This window comes from Sphaeramia orbicularis, chromosome 21, assembly GCF_902148855.1.
Source record: "Sphaeramia orbicularis chromosome 21, fSphaOr1.1, whole genome shotgun sequence".
Taxonomy (NCBI): Eukaryota; Metazoa; Chordata; class Actinopteri; order Kurtiformes; family Apogonidae; genus Sphaeramia; species Sphaeramia orbicularis.
In genome coordinates this window covers 34,530,004-34,557,969 of record NC_043977.1, presented here as the reverse complement: position 1 = coordinate 34,557,969, position 27,966 = coordinate 34,530,004, and the positions used below count along the sequence as shown (strand labels likewise).

The window sequence follows — 27,966 nt, the reverse complement described above, 5'->3', positions numbered from 1 at the left end:
ATTAATTTTTACCTATTTTTAGATAATTACAGTGTTTGACCTAAGTTTGTGGATGAGTTAATGTAATTGGATGTTCTTCAGTGGCCAGCTCAGTCACCTGATCTCAACCCAACAGAGCAGCTTTTCAGTTATCGAAGACTAAACTGAAGACAGAAAGACCCACAAACTAGTAGCAACTGGAGGCACTTGTAGTAAAGGACTGACAAACTATGTCCAGGAGGAAACTCAGCGTTAGGGGATGTCCATGAGTTCCAAACTTCAGGCAGTTATTGACCTGAAGTCTGGTCAGTAACTTCAGGTCAGTATTAAAGGGGTCATCTTTTGCCAAACCCATTTTTATTAGTCTTTGGTGCATTATTTGTGTATTTGCACCCTAATAGTTCAAAAAGTTTGAATTTGAACCCTCCAGGTGCTGCAAAGCTATCTTTATATTCATTTTGGCAAAAATCAAGTGAATTTCCTGTTTTAATTACTTCATAATTTGTTCCCTCTGTAACTAGTTACGTTGTAAAGACCCACAGGCCATTTCCCATATTTGACATCATTCGAATATGTGTCATGTTTAAGACCTCCAGCAGGGGCAAAATAACTTATTGGTTAAACCTTGATGTGAACAACTTGGTCACATGGATGGTTTAATATTTGTTGTATTCAGTAAAATATTTAATAATAAATTATGCACATTCACAATATAAAAAGGCGTGGATATGACACATGCTATGCATTTGAACTGACATGAGTTTGTCCTGAGTATCTATATTGAGACGGTTTCTCTGTTGGGTGAGGACGTGAATCAGTGGGGGCCAGGGAGAGGTTAACACTAGCACGGATCGGGTCTGTGCGCTCGCGAGTCCGTCCGAGTGCATGTTAGGACCGACCCACACTCTGACGGACCGGGTCCGTGCGGGAGCCCGCTATCTTCGAATCTCTGGAGGTCTTTCCAAGCAGGTGCCTTCAGCCATGTTTTCAGAGGCCAAACATTATAAACTGGGCACACACGCCAGGTAGGGCTGTGCAATTAATCGAAATTCGATTACGATTTCGTTTATTACACGCAACGATTACAAAAATTATGTAATCGAGAAAAAACGATTATTAATTTTGAGTTGTTTAATTCACGCGCACGCAAGCTCCCATGAGCTGCTCTGCCCCGCCCCCCTCTAAGCTACTGCTGCCTGCTAGCCGGCAGGTCCACCCCAAGAGGAAAGTTGTACCTAGCGGTCTGGACAAATGGCAAGAGAATCACAGCAGACGTGCTTGGTAAACAAAAAAGGCAAGTCAAATTCGATTGTATGGAATCACTTTGGGTTTGATGAAGAAGACGAAGAGCAAAAACACATCACGTGCAAAAAGTGTTTCGTAGTTGTGTCCGCACCGACCGCTAACACAACAAACCTTTTTAACCATCTAAAGTTTAACCACCGCCGCCGTTATCATAATCTTATGAAAAACTAAAACACATAAAAACAACTTTGCCCGCAATGCAATCTTCAGTCTCCGAATCTCTTTACGCTGCAACTCCCGTATTAACCTAACCTGACCTAACCCGTATAACCCTAGCGTGCGTATTCTAGATGGCTGATGTATACAGAAGGCCTGAACTGAAACCTCACGGCACGCCACTGAATTTACTGTTTCATACTACATTGAACATACTTGAATTTATAATTTGCACTTTACGTGAGTTTTTTTTTTTTTTATTGCTACAGTTCTATGGCAAGTCTGTAGCAGTTTAATTACAGTGCACTATTTATTTACAAAAGGAAACATACTTGAATTTACAGTATACTTATTTGCATTCAAAGATTTTGTGTTTTGTACAAAAGTGAACATACTTTGTTTTAGTGGTTAAAAGCTTTATTTATGTTTAAAGAGTATATTTTACATTGTTTTGCTAGAAAAAAATAAACAACTTTAAGGTTAACAAATAATCGTTTTTAATAATCGTGATTTCAATTATTGCTAAAATAATCGTGATTATTTTTTTTTCCTATAATCGAGCAGCCCTAACGCCAGGTGTGCTGCTGCTTCTCCAGAAAATGAACATACCATGAGTTTTCTAAGTGCGGTAATCAAACACAATTATCATTATAATTAGAATTTAAATGGTAATACTAACCATTGGAAATTTTACACCGGTTTGTCATTATACCGGTAATCGTTACACCCCTAGTTTGGATACATACATGTGTCTCTCCTTGTGTCTCCAAAAGCTTTCCTCTCACTTTGCATCTACAGAAACTTCACTTCTCCCCTCGTAGAAGATGCTGTAGGTAGAGAAATAAAAATTAATTTAAAAAAAGGAAATTGAGAAACCGATATTGGAAGTGTTCCTCAGTGAAACTATACCAAGCAATTAATTATGTACAAATTTTAGCATACTAAAATATAACATACATGGATGTAAATGAGTGGACTGTCAAATTACATAGTGACTCACTAGTGTCCAAACTAAGGGTGTTTAAAATATATGAGGATTGTTTTTAACGGTTGGGTGAAAGACAAATATTAAAATTTTGACTTTTTAAGGGGTCATGTTCTGCTTTTTTAACAATAGAATTATGCATTTTCAAACATTTTCCTGTGGTCTACATAAACTGTAAATGCTATGCTTGGGTCTGAATGCTTCATTAATTCAACTCCACAGGTCCATCTTCAACCCTATTTCTGAGTAATGACAAAAGAAAGGTCATTTTGAGCGCTGGCCCTTTAAATGCAAAGGAGCCACTTCACATACACCCCCCCACACCAGTTGTCGACCGTGCTGCTCTGTCCCATATCTCCATAGGTGGAAAAATGTTCATTGAAAGTCTTGACCTTATGTGTGTAAATGTCGTGACGTTCTAACAGTTTGCTTATTTTCTAAAGCGCCTCCGCTACAACGCATTTAAGGACAAGGGTGGGTTAACCGTCAGCAGGAGAAAATAAGATAAAGACAAAAAATGCGTTCAGCTCTGTACTGGCCTTTTAATTTCCACAGATGAAACCCCAACCCATACACACTCACACACACCACACTCATACTCATCCACAGTTAACAAGAAATACCACAAAATACACCACAAAGCAATCATATACAGTTTTTTTTCCAACCCACCACATTTAACAAAACTCAAATTACTATAATGCATTCAACCTAAGACAGTTCAACCCCCCCCCCAACACTTTACCCCCTTAGTTCCTAAAAGTCCACGCACACAAACAGTAGCAGCGAAGCAGAAGCAGCGTCGCCGCAGGCTCCACTCACGGCTCCGCGCAACACCACCACTCATCCAGCCCGTGAAGGTTCCAGCTGCTCCTTGAAAGTCAATAATCCATGTGGAAAGGGGGAAAAAAGTTTAACCCAAAAAAAGGTTAAATCCACAGATTCAGTTCCACAGGGTCACCGGCTTTGGCACACTTCCAACCCGGCGTGTGACGTCCCACTCCTCCGAGTGCCCGTGCGTGCACGTCATATCCACGCCTTTTTATATTGTGAATGTGCATAATTCATGATTAAATATTTTACTAAATACAACAAATATTAAACCATCCATGTGACCAAATTGTTCACATCAAGGTTTAACCAATTAGTTATTTTGCCCCTGCTGGAGGTCTTAAACATGACACATATTCGAATGATGTCAAATATGGGAAATGGCCTGTGGGTCTTTACAACGTAACTAGTTACAGAGGGAACAAATTACGAAGTAATTAAAACAGGAAATTTACTTGATTTTTGCCAAAATGAATATTGTAACACCCCGGAGAGTTCCACTCAAGGAGGAAGCCAGTAGTGACGCACAGAAGGTTTATTAATCATTCACAGGACAATCTGAAAAAAACGGCTCTCCTCAGGTACATCAGCATCCTCACACCCCTCTACTTCCGCACCCTCAGCCTCTCAGCCCTCCCCCTTAGTCTCTCTCTCTCTAACTCCGCCCATCATCAGTCACAACCACCTGAACCAAAACAGTGCAACTAAACAGCAGAACACAATGAACATAAATAACCCATATTGGTTAATTAGCACAGATTATCACAATATAAAGATAGCTTTGCAGCACCTGGAGGGTTCAAATTCAAACTTTTTGAACTATTAGGGTGCAAATACACAAATAATGCACCAAAGACTAATAAAAATGGGTTTGGCAAAAGATGACCCCTTTAATACTGACCTGAAGTTACTGACCAGACTTCAGGTCAATAACTGCCTGAAGTTTGGAACTCATGGACATCCCCTAATGCTGAGTTTCCTCCTGGACATAGTTTGTCAGTCCTTTACTACAAGTGCCTCCAGTTGCTACTAGTTTGTGGGTCTTTCTGTCTTCAGTTTAGTCTTCGATAACTGAAAAGCTGCTCTGTTGGGTTGAGATCAGGTGACTGAGCTGGCCACTGAACATCCAATTACATTAACTCTTCCACAAACTTAGGTCAAACACTGTAATTATCTAAAAATAGGTAAAAATTAATAGGGATTTTGAAGTCAGATACAATGAAATTGTTCTGCAGGAGGACCCCTAAACCACAACCCTTGAAACAGACACAGGGAAATCCCTACTGTGGCCCTGTGCGTGAAACCTTGTATTTGTGTGGGTCTGGACTCTGAGTTCAACCTGTAACTAATGCTGCGTTTCCACTACGTGGTACCCGCTCAGCTCGACTTGGCCTTTTTGAGTTTCCATATTAAAAAGGACCTGGAATCTGGTACCCGGTACTACTTTTTTGGTATCACCTCCACCGAGGTTCCAGGACAGGGGACCAGATATTAAAATGTGACATGTGCACACTGCAGACCACTGATTGGTCAGAAAGTCGTCTCTGTGACCCGCCATTTTACAAAAATCGGATGTGGAAGTTTACAGTAAATATACTGGTAGGTTAATCCACATGACAGCCCGCAAACTACACCATAGTTGGTCGAGATTCAGTCCTTGGTGGCCGATGTAAAAATTCAGCATGAGCTTGACGAGACAACACGCAACAAGCGAGTTTATCAGCAACTGTCTGAGCAGACGACACGGAAGTAATGTGCTGCATCGCTACGACGTCCAGGTACTGTAAAGTCTGTAGTGTCCTGTAATGGAAATGGTCTATAGGAATAGGACCTGGTACCTGAGTCGAGTCGAGCCGGTTCCACATAGTGGAAATGCGACATAAGCGTACCCTCCCCAGATGCAGACCCAGGGGAGGACCAGAGAGGAGGGAGAGAGGAGGAACAACACTGTCCATTAGAGGTGGAGAGAAAGGAGGGATGACCAAGGACACAGATAAACAGTTAATAAGCTCTAAGAGCTGATATCTCTCTTTGCATTGTGTCTCTTTCACTGATGGAAACACATGAAGAAGCAGAGCTCTGTTTTCCAGAACTCCTCAATACCTCCTGCCTGAAGCCAGTGGTTTCTCAGACTAATGCTGTGGTCTATCACATCCTGCTGTTCACCCTCTCTCCACTCACTGTGGCTCTCAACCTGATGGTTATCATCTCAGTCGCCCATTTCAGGCAGATATTTTTTGTCAACGAAGGTTTTTTTTTTTTTTTTTTATGTTAATTAGTTAATATAAATGCTGAACTACATGCAGTGGTGAAAAAAGACCTTCATTCAAGCAAAAACAGTAGTACACTGAAAACACTCTGATTTTACTTAAACTTCCTCATTTAAAATCTCAAACTTTACTGCAGCTTTAATGTACGTTATGTGTTTATTGCTTATGTTTTATTCTTGTTTTATTTTGTTTTTAGCTCAAAGATGTAATGGAGTGAAAATATGAAGCTGAATAAAATTAAAACATTCCGTGTTAGAACACGACTCTTGGTGTGGACCCAAATGCAGCGAGACACGTTAGTCAGTGGTCAAAAAAGGATTTATTAAACAAAGTTCTCCAAGTACAAAAAGGGATTAACAAAAGGTGAAGCACAACGTGCTCAAAAATCCCTATTAACTAAAAGAGGAGTACAACGTACTTTTAACAAACTAAAAATCTGAGGTAGAAAAACATGCGGTTCAAGATTCCAGATACTTATCAAATGAATCTCTTCACAAGATCACAGACAAGGATGCACTGACAAGAGTCAAAGGGAGCAGGGAGAATATATAAGGGAGGCAGGGATCAAAAACAGGTGTGGGCAATAACGAGGGGAACACCAGGTGCAAACAATGAAGGGAAAGGGAAGCCAAAGACAGGACTGACAGTGTGCAGACAAAAAACAGGAAAGCAACCACCATCACCAAAATAAAACAGGAAGAGACCAAAAAACTCCTAAAAAAATCAACATAACCGTCGACGCATGACAGTACCCCCCCCCCCCACCAGGTCCGACTCCCGACAGACCAGGAGAGGCAGGTGGTCCAGAATGAAAGTCCCTGATAAGTTGGTTGTCCAGGATGTCTCTTGATGGTACCCACATTCTTTCTTCTGGACCATACCCCTCCCAATCCACCAGATACTGGCGACCTCTGCTCCTCTTTCGAACTGCCAGAAGTTTCTTGACAGTGTAGACCGGACCCCCATCAATAGTCCGGGGTGGAGGAGGAGGCGTGACTGGAGGAACCAGCGGACTCTGGACAACTGGCTTAAGACGGCTTACATGGAAGGTTGGATGTACACGGAGCGACCTGGGCAGACGGAGATGCACAGATACAGGATTTATCACCTTGGAAACTGGAAACGGACCAACAAACCTGGGAGCGAGCTTCCTGGACTCCACGTTAAGTGGAAGATCCCGGGTGGAGAGCCAAACCTGCTGCCCTGGTCTGTACCCCGGTGCCGCGCGCCGCCGGCGATCAGCCATCATCTTCATACGGGAGGCACTGCGAGTGAGAATCTTGCGGGCAGCAGCCCACACCCGGTGGCATCTCCTCACCAGGCTCTGCGCGGACAGCACCACCACCTCCTTCTCAGAGCTAGGGAACAAAGGAGGTTGGAAACCATAGGCACAATAAAAAGGGGACAGACCAGTAGCAGCGGTAGGCAGGGTATTATGGGCATACTCCACCCAGGCCAGGTGCTCACTCCAGGATGCGGGATTCTGCAACACCAGGCAACGTAGGCAGGTCTCAAGCTCTTGATTGAGGCATTCCGTCTGCCCATTCGACTGCGGATGGTAACCTGACATCAGGCTGGCCGTGGCACCTAAAAGAGAACAAAACTCTTTCCAAAACTGAGGAAAACTGGGGCCCCCGATCTGAAACAATATCTTTGGGTATGCCGTGGAGTCTGACTACTTCGGTAAGAAGAAGCTTTGCTGTTTCCTTAGCTGAAGGCAGTTTTGGTAAGGCAACAAAATGAACCATCTTGGTGAATCTGTCTACAATAGTTAGTACTGTGGTATTGCCCCTAGAGGAAGGGAGACCTGTAACAAAATCAAGAGATATGTCTGACCATGGTCGACTGGGAAACGGCAGAGGCTGAAGCAAACCTTGTGGCGGCCTGGAGGAGGTTTTATTACGGGCGCAGATAGTGCAGGCAGCCACGTAATTCTTGACATCTTGGTCTAGAGATGGCCACCAGAACTTCTGGTGAACCACAAATGAAGTTCTGCGAGCCCCAGGATGACAAGTCAGCAGTGAGCTGTGAGCCCAATGAATGACCTGCGACCTCAGTGAGGAGGGAACAAACAATCGGTTAGGTGGACAGTTTCTAGGTACTGGACTCACACTTGCCTCCCGCTTGACCTGATCTTCTGTAGGCCAGCTGACCGCTCCGACCACAAGGGAAGATGTAAGGATGGGTTCAGGGTCTTTGGCCATCAGCACTGGTTCATATAAACGAGAGAGGGCATCCGGTTTACCGTTCTTGGACCCTGGTCTGTAAGATAAGGAAAAATTAAAACGACTGAAAAACAATGACCACCGGGCCTGTCTGTAATTAAGACATTTAACCTTACGAATGTACTCCAAGTTCTTGTGATCTGTCCAAACTAGGAATGGTAACCGGGCCCCCTCTAACCAGTGCCGCCACTCCTCCAAAGCCACCTTAACAGCCAACAGTTCCTTGTTTCCTATATCATAATTCTTCTCTGCTGACGATAGCTGACGTGAGAGGAATGCACAAGGATGCAACTTGTTATCATGGGGGGATCGCTGTGATAAACCCCCCCCAATTCCTTCATTGGAAGAGTCAACCTCTACCACAAACTGAAGTTCAGGATTAGGAATGGTGAGTATGGGGGCTGAGGTGAAGGCTAGTTTTAGGCGTTCAAATGACTTGTTGGCTTGTTGTGTCCAGACAAAAGGGGAATTTACTGAGGTCAATGCATGTAGAGGGGCTGCTATAGAGCTAAAGTTTCTAATGAACTTACGGTAGAAATTAGCAAACCCCAAGAACTGTTGCACCTTTTTACGGGAATCTGGGACCGGCCAATTTCCCACAGTCTTCACCTTGGTGGGATCCATTTCCACCTTTCCTGGATAACAAAACCCAGAAAAGTTACAGAGGTGGCATGGAACTCACATTTTTCTGCTTTTACATACAACTGGTTCTCAAGCAACCGTTCTAACACCTGAGTGACATGCTGCTTGTAGGACTTTAAGTCCTTGGAAAAAATCAAGATGTCATCGAGATAAACATACACAAAGCGGTTCAAAAAGTCCCTTAACACGTCATTAACCATGCATTGAAACACAGCTGGAGCGTTCGCTAATCCGAACGGCATGACTAGATACTCAAAATGTCCAGAAGGAGTGTTAAAACCAGTTTTCCACTCATCCCCCTCACGTATGCGGACCAAGTGATATGCATTCCTCAGGTCTAACTTAGTAAAGTATTGGGCTCCCTGTAGTTGGCCGAATGCGGACGCCATCAAAGGTAGGGGATGGCGATTCTTTACTGTGATTTCATTAAGGGGACTGTAATCTATACATGGACGGAGAGTACCGTCCTTCTTTGCTACAAAAAAGAAACCCGCTCCAGCTGGTGAGGAGGAAGGATGAATTATCCCAGACTTAAGTGATTGGTCTATATATTCCTCCATAGCTTTAGTCTCAGTCTGTTACAATGAGTACATGCGTCCTTTAGGAATGGGAGCTCCAGGCAGCAGATCAATGGGACAGTCATAGTCCCGGTGGGGAGGAAGAGAGGATGCCCGAGTCTTACTAAACACCTCCCTCAAGTGGTGATAGTGAGTAGGTACATTAGATAAATCTGAATCTTCTGTTTTCCCCTGAGCCTGCGTGATCATGGGTTGTTTGGAAAAGGTTGCTGAGGCTACATTATGGGTACTTGTGACACAATTAACATTACAGTCCTTTCCCCAGGACTCGATCCTACCTGAAACCCAGTCTACGGAGGGATAGTGTTTCTTTAACCAAGGAAATCCAAGCACAATGGGGTGAAAAAGAGATTTTACAATTTGAAATTCCACCACTTCACTATGATCATCTATGTTCATCAGCAGGGGTTCTGTTTGATGAGAAACCTGAAATAGCTTTTCCCCAGTAATTCCCTGAGCCGTGACCTTAGAGGGAAGGCCACACATCTTTAAGTTCAGACTCTTAACTAAAGCTTCGTCCATAAGGTTCTCATCAGCCCCTGAATCTATGAAAGCCCCCAACTCTATCTTGTTGTTATGTACAGTAAAAGTTACTGGAGTCAAAGTGCGTCTAAGGGAGCTAGGAAGGGGGTGTTTGCTTGTGATGTCGTGGATCTCTGGTGAGAAGCGAGGTTTTCTTACCCGACAGGCTGCCCTCAGATGTCCCTGCTGTCCACAGTAAAAACACCTCCCTTCCTGTCGACGGCGCTGCCGTTCTGCTGGAGAGATGTGTGTGCGGCCCAACTGCATGGGTTCCTCCTCTCCAGCAGGGGGCGCCGAAGGAGCGTTGGGTCTTTGTGTTGATGTGGATGGGTATGGAGGGACTGACTGGAACGAGTGCCTGCTGTCCTCGAAGCGTCGCTCCTGGTCTCTCTCCCGATTGCGGATGTCCAAGCGGGTTGCCATGGTGATCAACGAGTCCAGGTCTGGAGGCTCCTCCAGCGGCGCCAGCTGATCCTTAAGGACGCCCGGCAGCCCCCGGCGGAAGGCGTCCTTCAAAGCTGCATTGTTCCAATCAGTGTTGTCTGCAGCTGAACGGAATCAGATGGAATATTCTCCCATGCTGAGGTCCCCCTGCCGTAGGTTCTTGAGCCTCTGGACCGCTTCGCGAGTTGGGGCGACGTGGTCAAACACCCGCCGGAGAGCAGCGAAGAATGCCTCTGCAGACTGGCAGGTGGCGGATCCCCGGTCCCACTCGCTCGTAGCCCACTCCGCTGCCCGTCCGGTGAGGTGGGAAATGATGAAGGCCAGCTTGGTATACTCAGATTCATAGATCATGGGAAACAGTTAAAAGTGAAGGTCACATTGAAACATAAAAGTTCTGCAGTCACCTGATTGTCCTGAGAATTTGTCGGGAGGGGCGAGCTGTGGCGAGGAACGGGGAGTTACGCTGACGGTGGGTTCGGCCGGTGGAGGAATCGTCGAGACGACAGGAACCATCCTGACGGGCTGGGTAGGAACAGTGTTCCCTGGTTCCAGGTGGGTTAAAATTCTCTGCATGGTCTGGTTCGTTCTCAGAATCTGATCTGACATTTCTTCTTGGTCTCGTCGCTGCCGCTCTATGAGCTGCTGCACAGCTTGGCTCAAAGCAACGAGGTGTGCTTCCATTTCATGGAGCCGATGCCCTTGCGCTCCAACAGTGGCTAACACAGCTTCAGTCTCGGCTGGGTCCATTTTTGGTCAGTGCGTTCTGTTAGAACACGACTCTTGGTGTGGACCCAAATGCAGCGAGACATGTTGGTCAGTGGTCAAAAAAGGATTTATTAAACAAAGTTCTCCAAGTACAAAAAAGGATTAACAAAAGGTGAAGCACAACGTGCTCAAAATCCCCTATTAACTAAAAGAGGAGTACAACGTACTTTTAACAAACTAAAAATCTGAGGTAGAAAAACATGCGGTTCAAGATTCCAGATACTTATCAAATGAAGCTCTTCACAAGATCACAGACAAGGACGCACTGACAAGAGAAAAAGGGAGCAGGGAGAATATATAAGGGAGGCAGGGATCAAAAACAGGTGTGGACAATAATGAGGGGAACACCAGGTGCAAACAATGAAGGGAAAGGGAAGCCAAAGACAAGACTGACAGTGTGCAGACAAAAAACAGGAAAGCAACCACCATCACCAAAATAAAACAGGAAGAGACCAAAAACTCCTAAAAAAATCAACATAACCGTCGACGCATGACACTCCGTTACTGTAGTGCAGATAAATCAAATTTCATTGAAATACAGGACTTGAGAAAACATATTTAGTTCCCGTCCACCACATGTAGTAGATTTTACATTTCCCATGTTTTAATATTTAATCATTTTTCTCTTCCTTCAGACAGCTCCACACACCCACCAACCTCCTCCTCCTCTCTCTGGCTGTGTCTGATCTCTTTGTAGGCCTCGTGATGATACCGGGAGAAATCCTCCGAAACATGACCTGTTGGTTTCTTGGTGACTCCATGTGTTCTTTGTGTACATTTCTGGCTTGGTTGTCTGTTTCTGCATCAGTAGGAGACATGGTGCTCATCTCAGTCGACCGCTATGTTGCTATCTGTGACCCTCTGCATTACACTAATAAGGTCACTGTGAAAAGAGTTAAAGTTTGCATTTGTCTCTGTTGGTTTTGTTCTGGTTGTTATTGTTTTGGTATTTTAAAAGATAACCTGACTCATCCGGGCAAGTATCATATTTGTCAGGGAGAGTGTATGATTTCCATAAATCTTGTTGCAGAAGTTGTTGATCTAGTTTCAACATTTATTCTTCCAATTTGTGCCATTATTGCTCTGTACATGAGTGTGTTTGTGGTGGCTGTGTCTCAGGCTCGTGCCATGCGTTCTCACATCACATCCATCACAGCCCAGCGTTCAGGGAAGGCAGTCGCCAACAAATCTGAGCTGAAAGCAGCCCGGAGTCTTGGTGTTCTTGTTGTTGTCTTCTTAATATGTTTCTGCCCTTATTATTGTGTTTATCTTGCAGCAGATACCTCAGTTACTGTTACAGTTTACTTTTATCTGAAATTTCTTATGTTTTTCAACTCCTGTTTAAACCCTTTGATCTATTCCTTATTCTATCCGTGGTTCAGAAAATCTGTTAAACAGATTTTCACCATGCAGATACTGCAGCCTGACTCCCGAAATATCAACATTCTGTAGGACTAATTGAAATGTGATGTTCTCATTATGACAAAATTATTGAACTTTTTAAAAAAAAATCTTGTTATATTGTTCACAACTACAGATTTAAAATACGTTTCTCCCTCAAGAAAGTCAAGTTATATAAAAATACATAAAATCACATAAAATCATGTTCATTTAATTTTTTTTTTTTGTTTTTTTTTTTGTGTGACTCTGTTGCTTACTTTTCTGACTCATAACCTGTTCCATAGATATTGAATTGTATTGTAGAGTTCACTGATATTGATGACCAGGACACTGGTCAGTGCCTTAGGTCATCTGAGTTTTATAAATTAGGCAGGTAGACAGGTAACTGTACTGTAAGCCAATCAAGACCACTTTCATCAAAAGAATCTGTAATGTGTAGTACTCTGTGCATTTCACAACGTATCAGTGATAACCTCTGATTTCCTCATAAGTGGTCTGTTGGTGAACTTTGCTAAGGGTCCCCATTTGATTAACTGTAGTTTGCCAGTCTCTCTGCTCCAGCTTTAATCCTCCTTCCAAACAGCCTTTTATCCAATCAGTTCCTTAAGATTACTCTCAAAAATTGAGTCAGTGCTCAGATGTGAATCCCAAGGAATTTAGAAGTTCAGACCTTCTCAACACACTGACACTGTTGATGTAGAAAGATGTAGAGTCAGCTATTTGTTTTAGACCCTTCCATTTTAATGTGTGTTGCTGACTGACAGATGGTGCACCACCTTCACTCTTGGCCTGTGTGAAGCCTCTCCTCAGGTTTGCTTTAGCTGTAACTGAATGGAGCCTTGTCACCTGACCTGAAGGCAGGTACATGTCTTTAACTTTGCTTGTTGTCATCATGGGGTCCAGTTTGGATTAGTGATGTAACGATATGAAAATTTCATATCAAGGTTATTTTGACAAAAATTATCGCAGTTTTAATAATTATCACGGTATTGTTGAAATGTGCTCAAAATGTTCAAAAAGTACTTATACACACACTGAAATAATATAACCAAGCTGTATTTTGAAAAAATAATAATAGTAAAGTAACACACACAATGTACTTTCTGTTGCAGAAAAATTCAAATAATAACAACAAACATACAAATCAGCATTAAAGTTGGCACCTTATGGACACAGGGGATATCTGCACCAGGGGTGGAACTAATAGGATTTGATCAATATCAATGCCATTATCAGTTCTGCTTATCAATCCAATTCCTTATCAGTTCTCCTATTGATTCCTGAGTGGGTTTTGAGTGTGAAAAAAAGTAGTTGGTCAGGTCAGAGTGGAGTTTGACCATTTTCCAGATCAAATCATTCACAATGTCACACATATACACCATTGAACACACAAACTGAAAGTGAAACACAGTCATATTTTCCTGAACGGTTTAATGTACAAATGTAAATATTCTGAAAGAATGAGGATTTTAAAACATGTTAGGCTGATCTGATCCAGACTGGTCTGTGGTTCCCTCCTGGTGAGAGACAGACCGACCACAGCAGTGTCATATGGTCCAGTTCCTCTGGAGGTCAGTGACTGGATTTACTGTTGAAGTTCCTTCAGTTCATAAAACCTCCTCTCCTTTGGTTTTTACGCACATCATGTGTCTTTGTGCAGTTGAAGGTCACTCAGTTGGGCCCATTTGAACTGACATGAGTTTGTCCTGAGAATCTATATTGAGACAGTTTCTCTGTTGGGTGAGGATGTGAATCACTGGGGGCCAGGGAGAGGTTAACACTAGCACGGACCAGGTCTGTGCGCTCGCAAGTCCGTCTGAGTGCATGTTAGGACCGACCCAAACTCTGATGGACCGAGTCCGTGTGGGAGCCCGCTATCTTCGAATCTCTGGAGCTCTGTCCAAACAGGTGCCTTCAGCCATGTTTTCAGAGGCCAAACATTACAAACACGCCTGGAGTACCGCTGCTTCTCCAGAAAATGAGCGTACCATGAGTTTTCTAAGTGCAGTAATCAAACACGATTATCATAATAATTAGAATTTAAATGGTAATACTAACTGTCGGAAATTTTATAGCGGTTTATCATTATACTGGTAATCGTTACACCCCTAGTTTGGATACACACATGTGTCTCTCCTTGTGTCTCCAAAAGCTTTCCTCTCATTTTGCATCTACAGACACTTCACTTCTCCCCTCGTACAAGATGCTGTAGGTAGAGAAATAAAGATTAATTTAAAAAAAGGAAATTGAGAAACCGATATTAGAAGTGTTCCTCAGTGAAACTATACTAAGCAATTAATTTTGTACAAATCTTAGAATACTAAAATATAACATACATAGATGTAAATGAGTGGACTGTCAAATCATATAGAGGCTGACTAGTGTCCAAATTACACTTGTTTAAAATATATGTGGATTGTTTTTAACGGGTGAAAGACAAGTATTAAAATTTTGACTTTTTAAAGGGGTCATGTTCTGCTTTTTTAAAAATAGAATTATGCATTTTCAAACATTTCCCTGTGGTCTACATAAACTGTAAATGCTATGCTTGGGTCTGAATGCTTCATTAACTCAACTCCACAGGTCCATCTTATACCCTATTTCTGAGTAATGACAAAAGAAAGGTTGTTATAAGCGCTGGCCCTTTAAATGCACAAGAGCCACTTCACATGCCCCCCCCCCCCCCCCCCCCCCCCACCAGTTGTCGACTGTGCTGCTCTGTCCCATATCTCCATAGGTGGAAAAATGTTCATTGAAAGTCTTGACCTTATGTGTGCAAATGTCGTGACGTTGTAACAGTTTGCTTATTTTCTAAAGCGCCTCCGCTACAACGCATTTAAGGACACGGGTGGATTTCACCGTCAGCAGGAGAAAATAAGATAAAGACAAAAAATGCGTTCAGCTCTGTACTGGCCTTTTAATTTCCACAGATGAAACCCCAACCCATACACACTCACACACACCACACTCGTGCGCATCCACAGTTAACCCGAAATACCACAAAATACACCACAAAGCAATCATATACAGTTTTTTTTTCCAACCCACCACATTTAACAAAACTCAAATTACTTTAATGCATTCAAAATAAGACAGTTCAACCCCCCCAACACCTTTCCCCCTTAGTTCCTGAAAGTCCACACACAAAAACAGAATCAGCGAAGCAGTAGCAGCGTCGCTGCAGGCTCTACTCACAGCTCCGCGCAACACCACCACTCATCCAGCCTGTGAAGGTTCCAGCTGCTCCTTGAAAGTCAATAATCCATGTGGAAAGGGGGAAAAATGTTTAACCCAAAAAAAGGTTAAATCCACAGATTCAGTTCCACAGGGTCACCGGCTTTGGCACACTTCCAACCCGGTGTGTGACGTCCCACTCCTCCGAGTGCCCGTGCGTGTGTCATATCCACGCCTTTTTATATTGTGAATGTGCATAATTCATTATTAAATATTTTACTAAATACAACAAATATTAAACCATCCATGTGACCAAGTTGTTCACATCAAGGTTTAACCAATAAGTTATTTTGCCCCTGCTGGAGTCTTAAACATGAATCATATTCGAATGACGTCAAATATGGGAAATGGCCTGTGGGTCTTTACAACGTAACTAGTTACAGAGGGAACAAATTACGAAGTAATTAAAACAGGAAATTCACTTGATTTTTGCCAAAATGAATATAAAGATAGCTTTGCAGCACCTGGAGGGTTCAAATTCAAACTTTTTGAACTATTAGGGTCCCCAGATACACAAATAATGTACCAAAGACTAATAAAAATGGGTTTGGCAAAAGATGACCCCTTTAATACTGACCTGAAGTTACTGACCAGACTTCAGGTCAATAACTGCCTGAAGTTTGGAACTCATGGACATCCCCTAACGCTGAGTTTCCTCCTGGACATAGTTTGTCAGTCCTTTACTACAGATGCCTCCAGTTGCTACTAGTTTGTGGGTCTTTCTGTCTTCAGTTTAGTCTTCGATAACTGAAAAGCTGCTCTGTTGGGTTGAGATCAGATGACTGAGCTGGCCACTGAAGAACATCCAATTACATTAACTCTTCCACAAACTTAGGTCAAACACTGTAATTATCTAAAAATAGGTACAAATTAATAGGGATTTTGAAGTCAGATACAATGAAATTGTTCTGCAGGAGGACCCCTAAACCACAACCCTTGAAACAGACACAGGGAAATCCCTACTGTGGCCCTGTGCGTGAAACCTTGTATTTGTGTGGGTCTGGACTCTGAGTTCAACCTGTAACTAATGCTGTGTTTCCACTACGTGGTACCCACTCAGCTCGACTCGGCCTTTTTGCGTTTCCATATTAAAAAGGACCTGGAATCTGGTACCCGGTACTAGTTTTTTGGTATCACTTCCGCCAAGGTTCCAGGACAGGGGACCAGATACTAAAACGTGATGCTTAAACTCTGCAGACCAGTGATTGGTCAGAAAGTCGTCTCTGTGACCCACCATTTTACAAAAAACGGATGCCGAAGTTTACAATAAATATACCGGTAGGTTAATCCACATAATGACAGCCCGCAAACTACACCATAGTCGGTCGAGATTCAGTCCTTGGTGGCCGATGTAAAAATTCAGCATGAGCTTGACGAGACAACACGCAACAAGCGAGTTTATCAGCAACTGTCTGAGCAGACGACACGGAAGTAATGCGCTGCATGGCTATGACGTCCAGGTACTGTAAAGTCTGTAGTGTCCTGTAATAGAAATGGTCTACAGGAATAGGACCTGGTACCTGAGTCGAGTCGAGCCGGTTCCACGTAGTGGAAATGCGGCATAAGCGTACCCTCCCCAGATGCAGACCCAGGGAGGACCAGAGAGGAGGGAGAGAGGAGGAACAACACTGTCCATCAGAGGTGGAGAGAAAGGAGGGATGACCAAGGACACAGATAAACAGTTAATAAGCTCTAAGAGCTGATACTTCTCTTTGCATTGTGTCTCTGTTTCACTGATGGAAACACATGAAGAAGCAGAGTTCTGTTTTCCAGAACTCCTCAATACCTCCTGCCTGAAGCCAGTGGTTTCTCAGACTAATGCTGTGGTCTATCACATCCTGCTGTTCACCTTCTCTCCGCTCACTGTGGCTCTCAACCTGATGGTCATCATCTCAGTCGCCCATTTCAGGCAGATATTTTTTGTCAACAAAGGTTTTTTTTATGTTAATCAGTTCATATAAACACTGAACTACATGCAGTGGTGGAAAAAGAGCTTCATTCAAACAAAAACAGTAGTACACTGAAAACACTCTGATTTAACTTAAACTTCTACATTTAAAACCTCAAACTTTACTGCAGCTTTAATATACGTGATGTGTTTATTGCTTATGTTTTATTTTTATTCTATTTAGTTTTTAGCTCTGAGATGTAATGGAGTTAAAATATGAAGTTGAATAAAATCAAAACACTCCATTACCGTAGTGCAGATAAATCAAATTTCATTGAAATACAGGACTTAAGAAAACATATTTAGTTCCCGTCCATCACTGGCTACATGTAGTAGATTTTACATTTCCCATGTTTTAATATTTAATCATTTTTCTCTTCCTTCAGACAGCTCCACACACCCACCAACCTCCTCCTCCTCTCTCTGGCTGTGTCTGACCTCTTTGTAGGCCTCGTGATGATGCCGGCAGAAATCCTCCTAAAAATGACCTGTTGGTTTCTTGGTGACTCCATGTGTTCTTTGTATGTATTTTTAGGTTGGTTGTCTGTTTCTGCATCAGTAGGAGACATGGTGCTCATCTCAGTCGACCGCTATGTTGCTATCTGTGACCCTCTGCATTACACTCATAAGGTCACTGTGAAAAGAGTTAAAGTTTGCATTTGTCTCTGTTGGTTTTGTTCTGGTTGTTTTTGTTTTGGTATTTTAAATGATAACCTGACTCATCCAGGCAAGTATATTTGTCAGGGAGAGTGTGTCATTTCCATAAGTCATGTTGCAGAAGTTGTTGATCTAGTTTCAACATTTATTCTTCCAATTTCTGCCATTATTGCTCTGTACATGAGTGTGTTTGTGGTGGCTGTGTCTCAGGCTCGTGCCATGCGTTCTCACATCACATCCATCACAGCCCAGCGTTCAGGGAAGGCAGTCGCCAAAAAATCTGAGCTGAAAGCAGCCCGGAGTCTTGGTGTTCTTGTTGTTGTCTTCTTAATATGTTTCTGCCCTTATTATTGTGTTTATCTTGCAGCAGATACCTCAGTTACTGTTACAGTTTACTTTTATGCAAGCTTTCTTATGTATATCAACTCCTGTTTAAACCCTTTGATCTATTCCTTATTCTACCCGTGGTTCAGAAAATCTGTAAAACAAATTTTCACCATGCAGATACTGCAGCCTGACTCCCAAAATATCAACATTCTGTAGGACTAATTGAAATGTGATGTTGTCATTATAACAAAATTATTGAACTTTTTTTTTTTCTTGTTATATAGTTCACAACTAGATTTTAAAATGTTTCTCCCACAAGAAAATCAAGTTATATTAAAATACGTAAAATCACAGTAAATCATGTTTTTTTTTGTGTGTGTGACTTTGTTGCTTACTTTTCTGACTCATAACCTGTTCCATAGATATTTATTTGTATTGTGGAGTTCACTGATATTGATGACCAGTACACTGGTCAGTGCTTTAGGTCATCTGAGTTTTATAAATTAGGCAGGTAGGTAGGTAACTGTACTGTAAGCCAATCAGGACCACTTTCATCAAAAGAATCTGTAATGCATAGTAAACTGTGCGTTTCACAAGGTATCAGTGATAACTGCTGATTTCCTCATAAGTGGTCTGTTCTTGAACTTGGCGATGGGTTCCCATTTGATTAACTGTAGTTTGCCAGTCTCTCTTCTCCAGCTTTAATCCTCCTTCCAAACAGCCTTTTCTCCGGTTGGTTCCTTAAGATTCCTCTCAAAAAGTGGAGTCAGTGCTCAGATGTGAATCCCAAGGAATTTAGAAGTTCAGACCTTCTCAACACACTGACACTTGATGTAGAAAGATGTAAAGTCAGCTATTTGTTTTAGACCCTTCCATTTTAATGTGTGTTGTTGATTGACAGATGGTGCGCTGCCTTCACTCTTGGCCTGTGTTTCCAAATGTGTGGCCTTCAATGAAAACCTGCTTGTTGTGTGTGGGTCTGTGGAACTGCAGCCCCTTTTCTTTTCCGCACACACCAGTGAACTTCTGTCAGCATCAGGTCTGTCAGCCTCTCCCCAGGTTTGCTCTAGCTGTAACTGTATGGAGCCTTGTCACCTGACCTGAAGGCAGGTACATGTCTTTAACTTTGCTTGTCATCATGGGGTCCAGTTTGGATTAGTGATTTAACGATATGAAAATTTCATATCATGGTTATTGTGACCAAAATTATCACGGTTTTCATAATTATCGCGGTATTGTTGAAATGTGCTCAAAATGTTCAAAAAGTACTTATACACACACTGAAATAATATAACCAAGCTGTATTTTGAAAAAAATAAAATAAAATAAAATAACACACACAATGTACTTTCTGTTGCAGAAACATTCAAATAATAACAACAAACATACAAATCTGCATTAAAGCTGGCACCTTGCGGACACAAGAGATATCTGCACCAGGGGTGGAACTAATAGGATTTGATCAATATCAATGCCATTATCAGTTCTGCTTATCAATCCAATTCCTTATCAGTTCTCCTATTGATTCCTGAGTGGGTTTTGAGTGTGAAAAAAAGTAGTTGGACAGGTCAGAGTGGAGTTTGACCATTTTCCAGATCAAATCATTAACAATGTCACACATATACACCATTGTACACACAAACAGAAAGTGAAACACAATCATATTTTCCTGAACTGTTTAATGAACAAATGTATATATTCTGAAAGAATGTGGATTTTAGATCATGTTAGGCTGATCTGATCCAGACTGGTCTGTGGTTCACTCCTGGTGAGAGACAGACCGACCACAACAGTGTCATATGGTCCAGTTCCTCTGGAGGTCAGTGACTGGATTTACAGTTGAATGTCCTTCAGTTCATAAAACCTCCTCTCCTTTGGTTTCTACACACATCACGTGTCTTTGTACAGTTGAAGGTCACTCAGTTGGGCCCATTTGAACTGGCACGAGTTTGTCCTGAGAATCTATATTGAGACGGTTTCTCTGTTGGGTGAGGACCTGAATCAGTGGGTGCCGTGGAGGGGTTAACACTAGCACGGACCAGGTCTGTGCGCTCGCAAGTCCGTCCGAGTACATGTTAGGACTGACTCACACTCCGACAGACCAGGTCTGCACGGGAGCCCGCAACCTTCGAATCTCTGGAGCTCTGTCCATACAGGTGCCGTCAGCCATGTTTTCAGAGGCCAAACATTACAAACTGGGCACACACGCCTGGAGTGCTGCTGCTTCTCCAGAAAATGAACGTACCATGAGTTTTCTAAGTGCGGTAATCAAACACGATTATCATAATAATTAGAATTTAAATGGTAATACTAACCATCGGAAATTTTACAGCGGTTTATCATTATACCGGTAATCGTTACACCCCTAGTTTGGATACATACATGTGTCTCTCCTTGTGTCTCCAAAAGCTTTCCTCTCACTTTGCATCTACAGAAACTTCACGTCTCCCCTCGTAGAAGATGCTGTAGGTAGAGAAATAAAAATTAATTTAAAAAAAGGAAATTGAGAAACCGATATTAGAAGTGTTCCTCAGTGAAACTATACCAAGCAATTAATTATGTACAAATTTTAGCATACTAAAATATAACATACATGGATGTAAATGAGTGGACTGTCAGATTACATAGTGACTCACCAGTGTCCAAACTAAGGGTGTTTAAAATATGTGAGGATTGTTTTTAAAGGTTGGGTGAAAGACAAGTATTAAAATTTTGACTTTTTAAAGGGGTCATGTTCTGCTTTTTTAACAATAGAATTATACATTTTCACACATTTTCCTGTGGTCTACATAAACTGTAAATGCTATGCTTGGGTCTGAATGCTTCATTAACTCAATTCCACAAGTCCATCTTCAACCCTATTTCTGAGTAATGACAAAAGAAAGGTCATTTTGAGCGCTGGCCCTTTAAATGCAAACGAGCCACTTCACATACACCCCCCCACACCAGTTGTCAACCGCGCTGCTCTGTCCCATATCTCCATAGGTGGAAAAATGTTCATTGAAAGTCTTGACCTTATGTGTGTAAATGTCGTGATGTTGTAACAGTTTGCTTATTTTCTAAAGCGCCTCCGCTACAACGCATTTAAGGACAAGGGTGGGTTAACCGTCAGCAGGAGAAAATAAGATAAAGACAAAAAATGCGTTCAGCTCTGTACTGGCCTTTTAATTTCCACAGATGAAACCCCAACCCATACACACTCACACACACCACACTCGTACTCATCCACAGTTAACCCGAAGTACCACAAAATACACCACAAAGCAATCATATACAGTTTTTTTTCCAACCCACCACATTTAACAAAACTCAAATTACTATAATGCATTCAACCTAAGACAGTTCAACCCCCCCCCCCCCCCCCCCCAACACTTTACCCCCTTAGTTCCTGAAAGTCCACGCACACAAACAGTAGCAGCGAAGCAGTAGCAGCGTCGCTGCAAGCTCAACTCACGGCTCCGCGCAACACCACCACTCATCCAGCCTGTGAAGGTTCCAGCTGCTCCTTGAAAGTCAATAATCCATGTGGAAAGGGGGAAAAAAGTTTAACCCAAAAAAAGGTTAAATCCACAGATTCAGTTCCACAGGGTCACCGGCTTTGGCACACTTCCAACCTGGTGTGTGACGTCCCACTCCTCCGAGTGCCCGTGCGTGCACGTCATATCCACGCCTTTTTATATTGTGAATGTGCATAATTCATGATTAAATATTTTACTAAATACAACAAATATTAAACCATCCATGTGACCAAATTGTTCACATCAAGGTTTAACCAATAAGTTATTTTGCCCCTGCTGGAGGTCTTAAACATGACATATTCGAATGATGTCAAATATAGGAAATGGCCTGTAGGTCTTTACAACGTAACTAGTTACAGAGGGAACAAATTACGAAGTAATTAAAACAGGAAATTTACTTGATTTTTGCCAAAATGAATATTGTAACACCCCGGAGAGTTCCACTCAAGGAGGAAGCCAGTAGTGACTTACAGAAGGTTTATTAATCATTCACAGGACAATCTGAAAAAAACGGCTCTCCTCAGGTACATCAGCATCCTCACACCCCTCTACTTCCGCACCCTCAGCCTCTCAGCCCTCCCCCTTAGTCTCTCTCTCTCTCTAACTCCGCCCATCATCAGTCACAACCACCTGAACCAAAACAGTGCAACTAAACAGCAGAACACAATGAACATAAATAACCCATATTGGTTAATTAGGACAGATTATCACAATATAAAGATAGCTTTGCAGCACCTGGAGGGTTCAAATTCAAACTTTTTGAACTATTAGGGTGCAAATACACAAATAATGCACCAAAGACTAATAGAAGTGGGTTTGGCAAAAGATGACCCCTTTAATACTGACCTGAAGTTACTGACCAGACTTCAGGTCAATAACTGCCTGAAGTTTGGAACTCATGGACATCCCCTAACGCTGAGTTTCCTCCTGGACATAGTTTGTCAGTCCTTTACTAAAGATGCCTCCAGTTGCTACTAGTTTGTGGGTCTTTCTGTCTTCAGTTTAGTCTTCGATAACTGAAAAGCTGCTCTGTTGGGTTGAGATCAGGTGACTGAGCTGGCCACTGAAGAACATCCAATTGCATTAACTCATCCACAAACTTAGGTCAAACACTGTAATTATCTAAAAATAGGTAAAAATTAATAGGGATTTTGAAGTTAGATACAATGAAATTGTTCTGCAGGAGGACCCCTAAACCACAACTCTTGAAAGAGACACAGGGAAATCCCTACTGTGGCCCTGTGCGTGAAACCTTGTATTTGTGTGGGTCTGGACTCTGAGTTCAACCTGTAACTAATGCTGCGTTTCCACTACGTGGTACCCGCTCAGCTCGACTCGGCCTTTTTGCGTTTCCATATTAAAAAGGACCTGGAATCTGGTACCCGGTACTAGTTTTTTGGTATCACCTCCGCCGAGGTTCCAGGACAGGGGACCAGATACTAAAATGTGACATGTGCACACTGCAGACCACTGATTGGTCAGAAAGTCGTCTCTGTGACCCGCCATTTTACAAAAATCGGATGCGGAAGTTACAGTAAATATACCGGTAGGTTAATCCACATGATGACAGCCCGCAAACTACATCATAGTTGGTCGAGATTCAGTCCTTGGTGGCCGATGTACAAATTCAGCATGAGCTTGACGAGACAATACGCAACAAGCGAGTTTATCAGCAACTGTCTGAGCAGACGACACGGAAGTAATGTGCTGCATGGCTATGACGTCCAGATACTGTAAAGTCTGTAGTGTCCTGTAATGGAAATGGTCTACAGGAATAGGACCTGGTACCTGAGTTGAGTCAAGCCGGTTCCACGTAGTGGAAATGCGGCATAAGCGTACCCTCCCCAGATGCAGACCCAGGGGAGGACCAGAGAGGAGGGAGAGAGGAGGAACAACACTGTCCATTAGAGGTGGAGAGAAAAGAGGGATGACCAAGAACACAGATAAACAGTTATGCTCCAAGAGCTGATACTTCTCTTTGCATTGTGTCTCTGTTTCACTGATGGAAACACATGAAGAAGCAGAGTTCTTTTTTCCAGAACTCCTCAATACCTCCTGCCTGAAGCCAGTGGTTTCTCAGACTAATGCTGTGGTCTATCACATCCTGCTGTTCACCTTCTCTCCACTCACTGTGGCTCTCAACCTGATGGTCATCATCTCAGTCGCCCATTTCAGGCAGATATTTTTTGTCAACGAAGGTTTTTTTTTTTTTTTTGTTAATCAGTTAATATAAACATTGACCTACTGTCATATCAGTACCTGGACTCTTTTATGTTTGTCTGTCTTGTGTGTCATTTCCTGTTTTATTTTGTTAAATTCTCCTCTTGTGTCATGTCTGGTGTCTTTGCTTCCTCTCCCTGATTGTTTCACCTGTGTTGATTACCTGTCTCCGCCCTGATTTGTTCCACCTGTGTCTCATTGTCTTCCCTCCCTTCTGTGTATTTTAGCCCTGTGTTTTCCCCTGTCCTGTGCCAGTTCGTATTCCTTCCTAGTGTTGTGATTACCTACCAGCGATTCTCTGAACCTGTTCGTCTGCCTGCCTGTTCGTTCCTGACCCGGTTTGTTTCCTCGTTTCCTGAGCCTGCCTGATCCCCTCTTGATACCTCTGCCTGATTCTGCCTCACTGGTTTCGACCTTTTGCCTGGACTCTCGGTTAGTACTGTGCCTTTCCCTCATGTACCGTTGCCTGTTTTTTGGACCCTCTGTGTATGACCTGGTTTGTCCCCTGACTCTTCTCTGCTTTATTCTAGTTGGGTTCCCCTCGTGTGCTCCCGACCCGGGCAGAGAGATTCCCTTGCTGGTTTCAGACGTCGTGACGAATTCACACAGTCTAACCTGCGAAGACTCCTTAAGGAAACCTTTTTGTGAACTGTTAATTCTGTCCGTGTTTAATAAACACCCTTTAACTTTATTCCTGTTTGTTGGTTGTGCATTTGGGTCCAAGTCTTGTGTCTCTGGTTCTAACACCTACATGCAGTGGTGAAAAAAGACCTTCATTCAAGCAAAAACAGTAGTACACTGAAAACACTCTGATTTAACTAAAACTTCCACATTTAAAATCTCCAACTTTACTGCAGCTTTAATGTACGTGATGTGTTTATTGCTTATGTTTTATTTTTGTTTTATTTTGTTTTTAGCTCTGAGATGTAATGAAGTGAAAATATGAAGTTGAATAAAATTAAAACACTCCGTTACCGTAGTGCAGATAAACTAAATTTCATTGAAATACAGGACTTGAGAAAACATATTTAGTTCCCGTCCACCACATGTAGTAGATTTTACATTTCCCATGTTTTAATATGTAATCATTTTTCTCTTCCTTCAGACAGCTCCACACACCCACCAACCTCCTCCTCCTCTCTCTGGCTGTGTCTGACCTCTTTGTAGGCCTCGTGATGATACCGGGAGAAATCCTCCGAAACATGACCTGTTGGTTTCTTGGTGACTCCATGTGTTCTTTCTATACATTTCTGGCTTGGTTGTCTGTTTCTGCATCAGTAGGAGACATGGTGCTCATCTCAGTCGACCGCTATGTTGCTATCTGTGACCCTCTGCGTTACACTAATAAGGTCACTGTGAAAAGAGTTAAAGTTTGCATTTGTCTCTGTTGGTTTTGTTCTGGTTGTTATTGTTTTGGTATTTTAAAAGATAACCTGATTCATCCAGGCAAGTATCATATTTGTCAGGGACAGTGTATGATTTCCATAAGTCTTGTTGCAGAAGTTGTTGATCTAGTTTCAACATTTATTCTTCCAATTTGTGCCATTATTGCTCTGTACATGAGTGTGTTTGTGGTGGCTGTGTCTCAGGCTCGTGCCATGCGTTCTCACATCACATCCATCACAGCCCAGCGTTCAGGGAAGGCAGTCGCCAAAAAATCTGAGCTGAAAGCAGCCCGGAGTCTTGGTGTTCTTGTTGTTGTCTTCTTAATATGTTTCTGCCCTTATTATTGTGTTTATCTTGCAGCAGATACCTCAGTTACTGTTACAGTTTACTTTTATCTGAACTTTCTTATGTTTTTCAACTCCTGTTTAAACCCTTTGATCTATTCCTTATTCTACCCGTGGTTCCGAAAATCTGTAAAACAGATTTTCACCATGCAGATACTGCAGCCTGACTCCCGAAATATCAACATTCTGTAGGACTAATTGAAATGTGATGTTCTCATTATGACAAAATTATTGAACTTTTTTTTTCTTTTAAATCTTGTTATATTGTTCACAACTACAGATTTAAAATATGTTTCTCCCTCAAGAAAGTCAAGTTATATAAAAATACATAAAATCACATTAAATCATGTTCATTTGTTTTTGTTTTTTTTTGTGTGACTTTGTTGCTTACTTTTCTGACTCATAACCTGTTCCATAGATGTTGAGTTGTATTGTAGAGTTCACTGATATTGATGACCAGGACACTGGTCAGTGCCTTAGGTCATCTGAGTTTTAAAAATTAGGCAGGTAGACAGGTAGCTGTACTGTAAGGTAATGAGGACCACTTTCATCAAAAGAATCTGTAATGTGTAGTACTCTGTGCATTTCACAAGGTATCAGTGATAACTGCTGATTTCCTCATAAGTGGTCTGTTGGTGAACTTTGCTAAGGGTCCCCATTTGATTAATTGTAGTTTGCCAGTCTCTCTGCTCCAGCTTTAATCCTCCTTCCAAACAGCCTTTTCTCCGATCATTTCCTTAAGATTACTCTCAAAAATTGAGTCAGTGCTCAGATGTGAATCCCAAGGAATTTAGAAGTTCAGACCTTCTCAACACACTGACACTGTTGATGTAGAAAGATGTAGAGTCAGCTATTTGTTTTAGACCCTTCCATTTTAATGTGTGTTGTTGATTGACAGATGGTGCTCCACCTTCACTCTTGGCCTGTTTGAAGCCTCTCCTCAGGTTTGCTCTAGCTGTAACTGAAAGGAACCTTGTCACCTGACCTGAAGGCAGGTACATGTCTTTAACTTTGCTTGTTGTCATCATGGGGTCAAGTTTGGATACATACATGTGTCTCTCCTTGTGTCTCCAAAAACTTTCCTCTCACTTTGCATCAACAGAAACTTCACTTCTCCCATCGTAGAATATGCTGTAGGTAGATAAATAAAGATTAATTTAAAAAATAATTTAAAAAAAGATATTGAGAAACCGATATTAGAATTGTTCCTAAGTGAAACTATCCCAAGCAATTAATTATGTACAAATCTTAGAAAACTAAAATATAAGATGCATAGATGTAAATGAGTGGACTGCCAAATTACATAGTGACTCACTAGTGTCCAAACTAAGATTGTTTAAAATGGTTGGGTGAAAGACAAGTATTAAAATCTTGACTTTTTAAAGGGGTCATGTTTTTCTTTTTTTTTTTTTTAAATAGAACTATGCATTTTAGAACACTTCCCTGTGGTCTACATAAACTATAAATGCTATGCTTGGGTCTGAATTCTTCATTAATTCAGCTCCACAGGTCCATCTTCAACCCTATTTCTGAGTAATGACACCAGAAAGGTCATTCTGAGTGCTGGCCCGTTTAATGCAAATGAGCCACTTCACATGCCACCCCCACATGAACTGGAGCAAGATACATTAAGTATATAATTCCTATTATACATGGATCACAGTGAAATGAATGTACGCAGCACTAACTGGCGAACTCTCGCGATAACTACGCGAACTCCCACGAGACTACGGCACCATGCAGTTCAGCTTTCCCACAGTTCAATAAACTTTCACAAAACTGACCTTACAGTCATACAAATCATCACATTACGTTCAGCTGACATAAAAGTAATACGAAGCTTAAGGCTTTCATCCATGGTAATTTTAACCGAGTAGTGATCTGTAAAATAAAGGTGGAATCTGAGTGGAAGAAAAACAGAAGCACCTGTATCTTTCGCCAGATTGCGTCCAAAGCGGGACAGGAAATGGGTCCACAATAGGAAACCGGGGACGGACGACTACAGTGCCAAAGGTTCCACTTACCATTAGTCTCCTTTACTCACCAATATTAACACAGGGCTACATTTTGCAAATGTAAAATAATAATGCTCTTAATTATGAGAGTGTATTTGCACAAAAAGTGAAAATAAAAAGGTTTTACCTACAGTACAATAAATATTATACCAAATGTGGTTGTACATATTTGGGTGCACTGCATCTCTATAACTAGTTACGTTACGACATTTGC

The 27,966-nt window shown here is 42.1% G+C and overlaps 2 protein-coding genes across 2 annotated transcripts; both read left to right on the top strand.

The window, feature by feature from the left end:
• Positions 1 to 5,309: 5,309 nt before the first annotated feature.
• Positions 5,310 to 12,154, top strand: LOC115412555 (trace amine-associated receptor 13c-like). The gene is made up of 2 exons (XM_030125125.1): positions 5,310 to 5,482; positions 11,338 to 12,154. Exons 1-2 carry the CDS (start codon positions 5,310 to 5,312, stop codon positions 12,152 to 12,154), a joined length of 990 nt encoding a protein of 329 aa, XP_029980985.1.
• Positions 12,155 to 17,073: 4,919 nt separating this feature from the next.
• LOC115412675 (trace amine-associated receptor 13c-like) lies at positions 17,074 to 18,485 on the top strand. Its single transcript, XM_030125290.1, has 2 exons — positions 17,074 to 17,246; positions 17,672 to 18,485. The coding sequence occupies exons 1-2, from the start codon at positions 17,074 to 17,076 to the stop codon at positions 18,483 to 18,485; spliced, it is 987 nt and encodes a 328-aa protein (XP_029981150.1).
• Positions 18,486 to 27,966: the final 9,481 nt, after the last annotated feature.

Coding starts and splice junctions, on each gene's coding strand:
- LOC115412675 (XM_030125290.1), top strand. CDS start 17,074: ATGGAAACACATGAAGAAGCAGAGTTCTGTTTTCCAGAACTCCTCAAT. Junction 17,247..17,671: donor ATCTCAGTCGCCCATTTCAG/GCAGATATTTTT, acceptor CTCTTCCTTCAG/ACAGCTCCACACACCCACCA.
- LOC115412555 (XM_030125125.1), top strand. CDS start 5,310: ATGGAAACACATGAAGAAGCAGAGCTCTGTTTTCCAGAACTCCTCAAT. Junction 5,483..11,337: donor ATCTCAGTCGCCCATTTCAG/GCAGATATTTTT, acceptor CTCTTCCTTCAG/ACAGCTCCACACACCCACCA.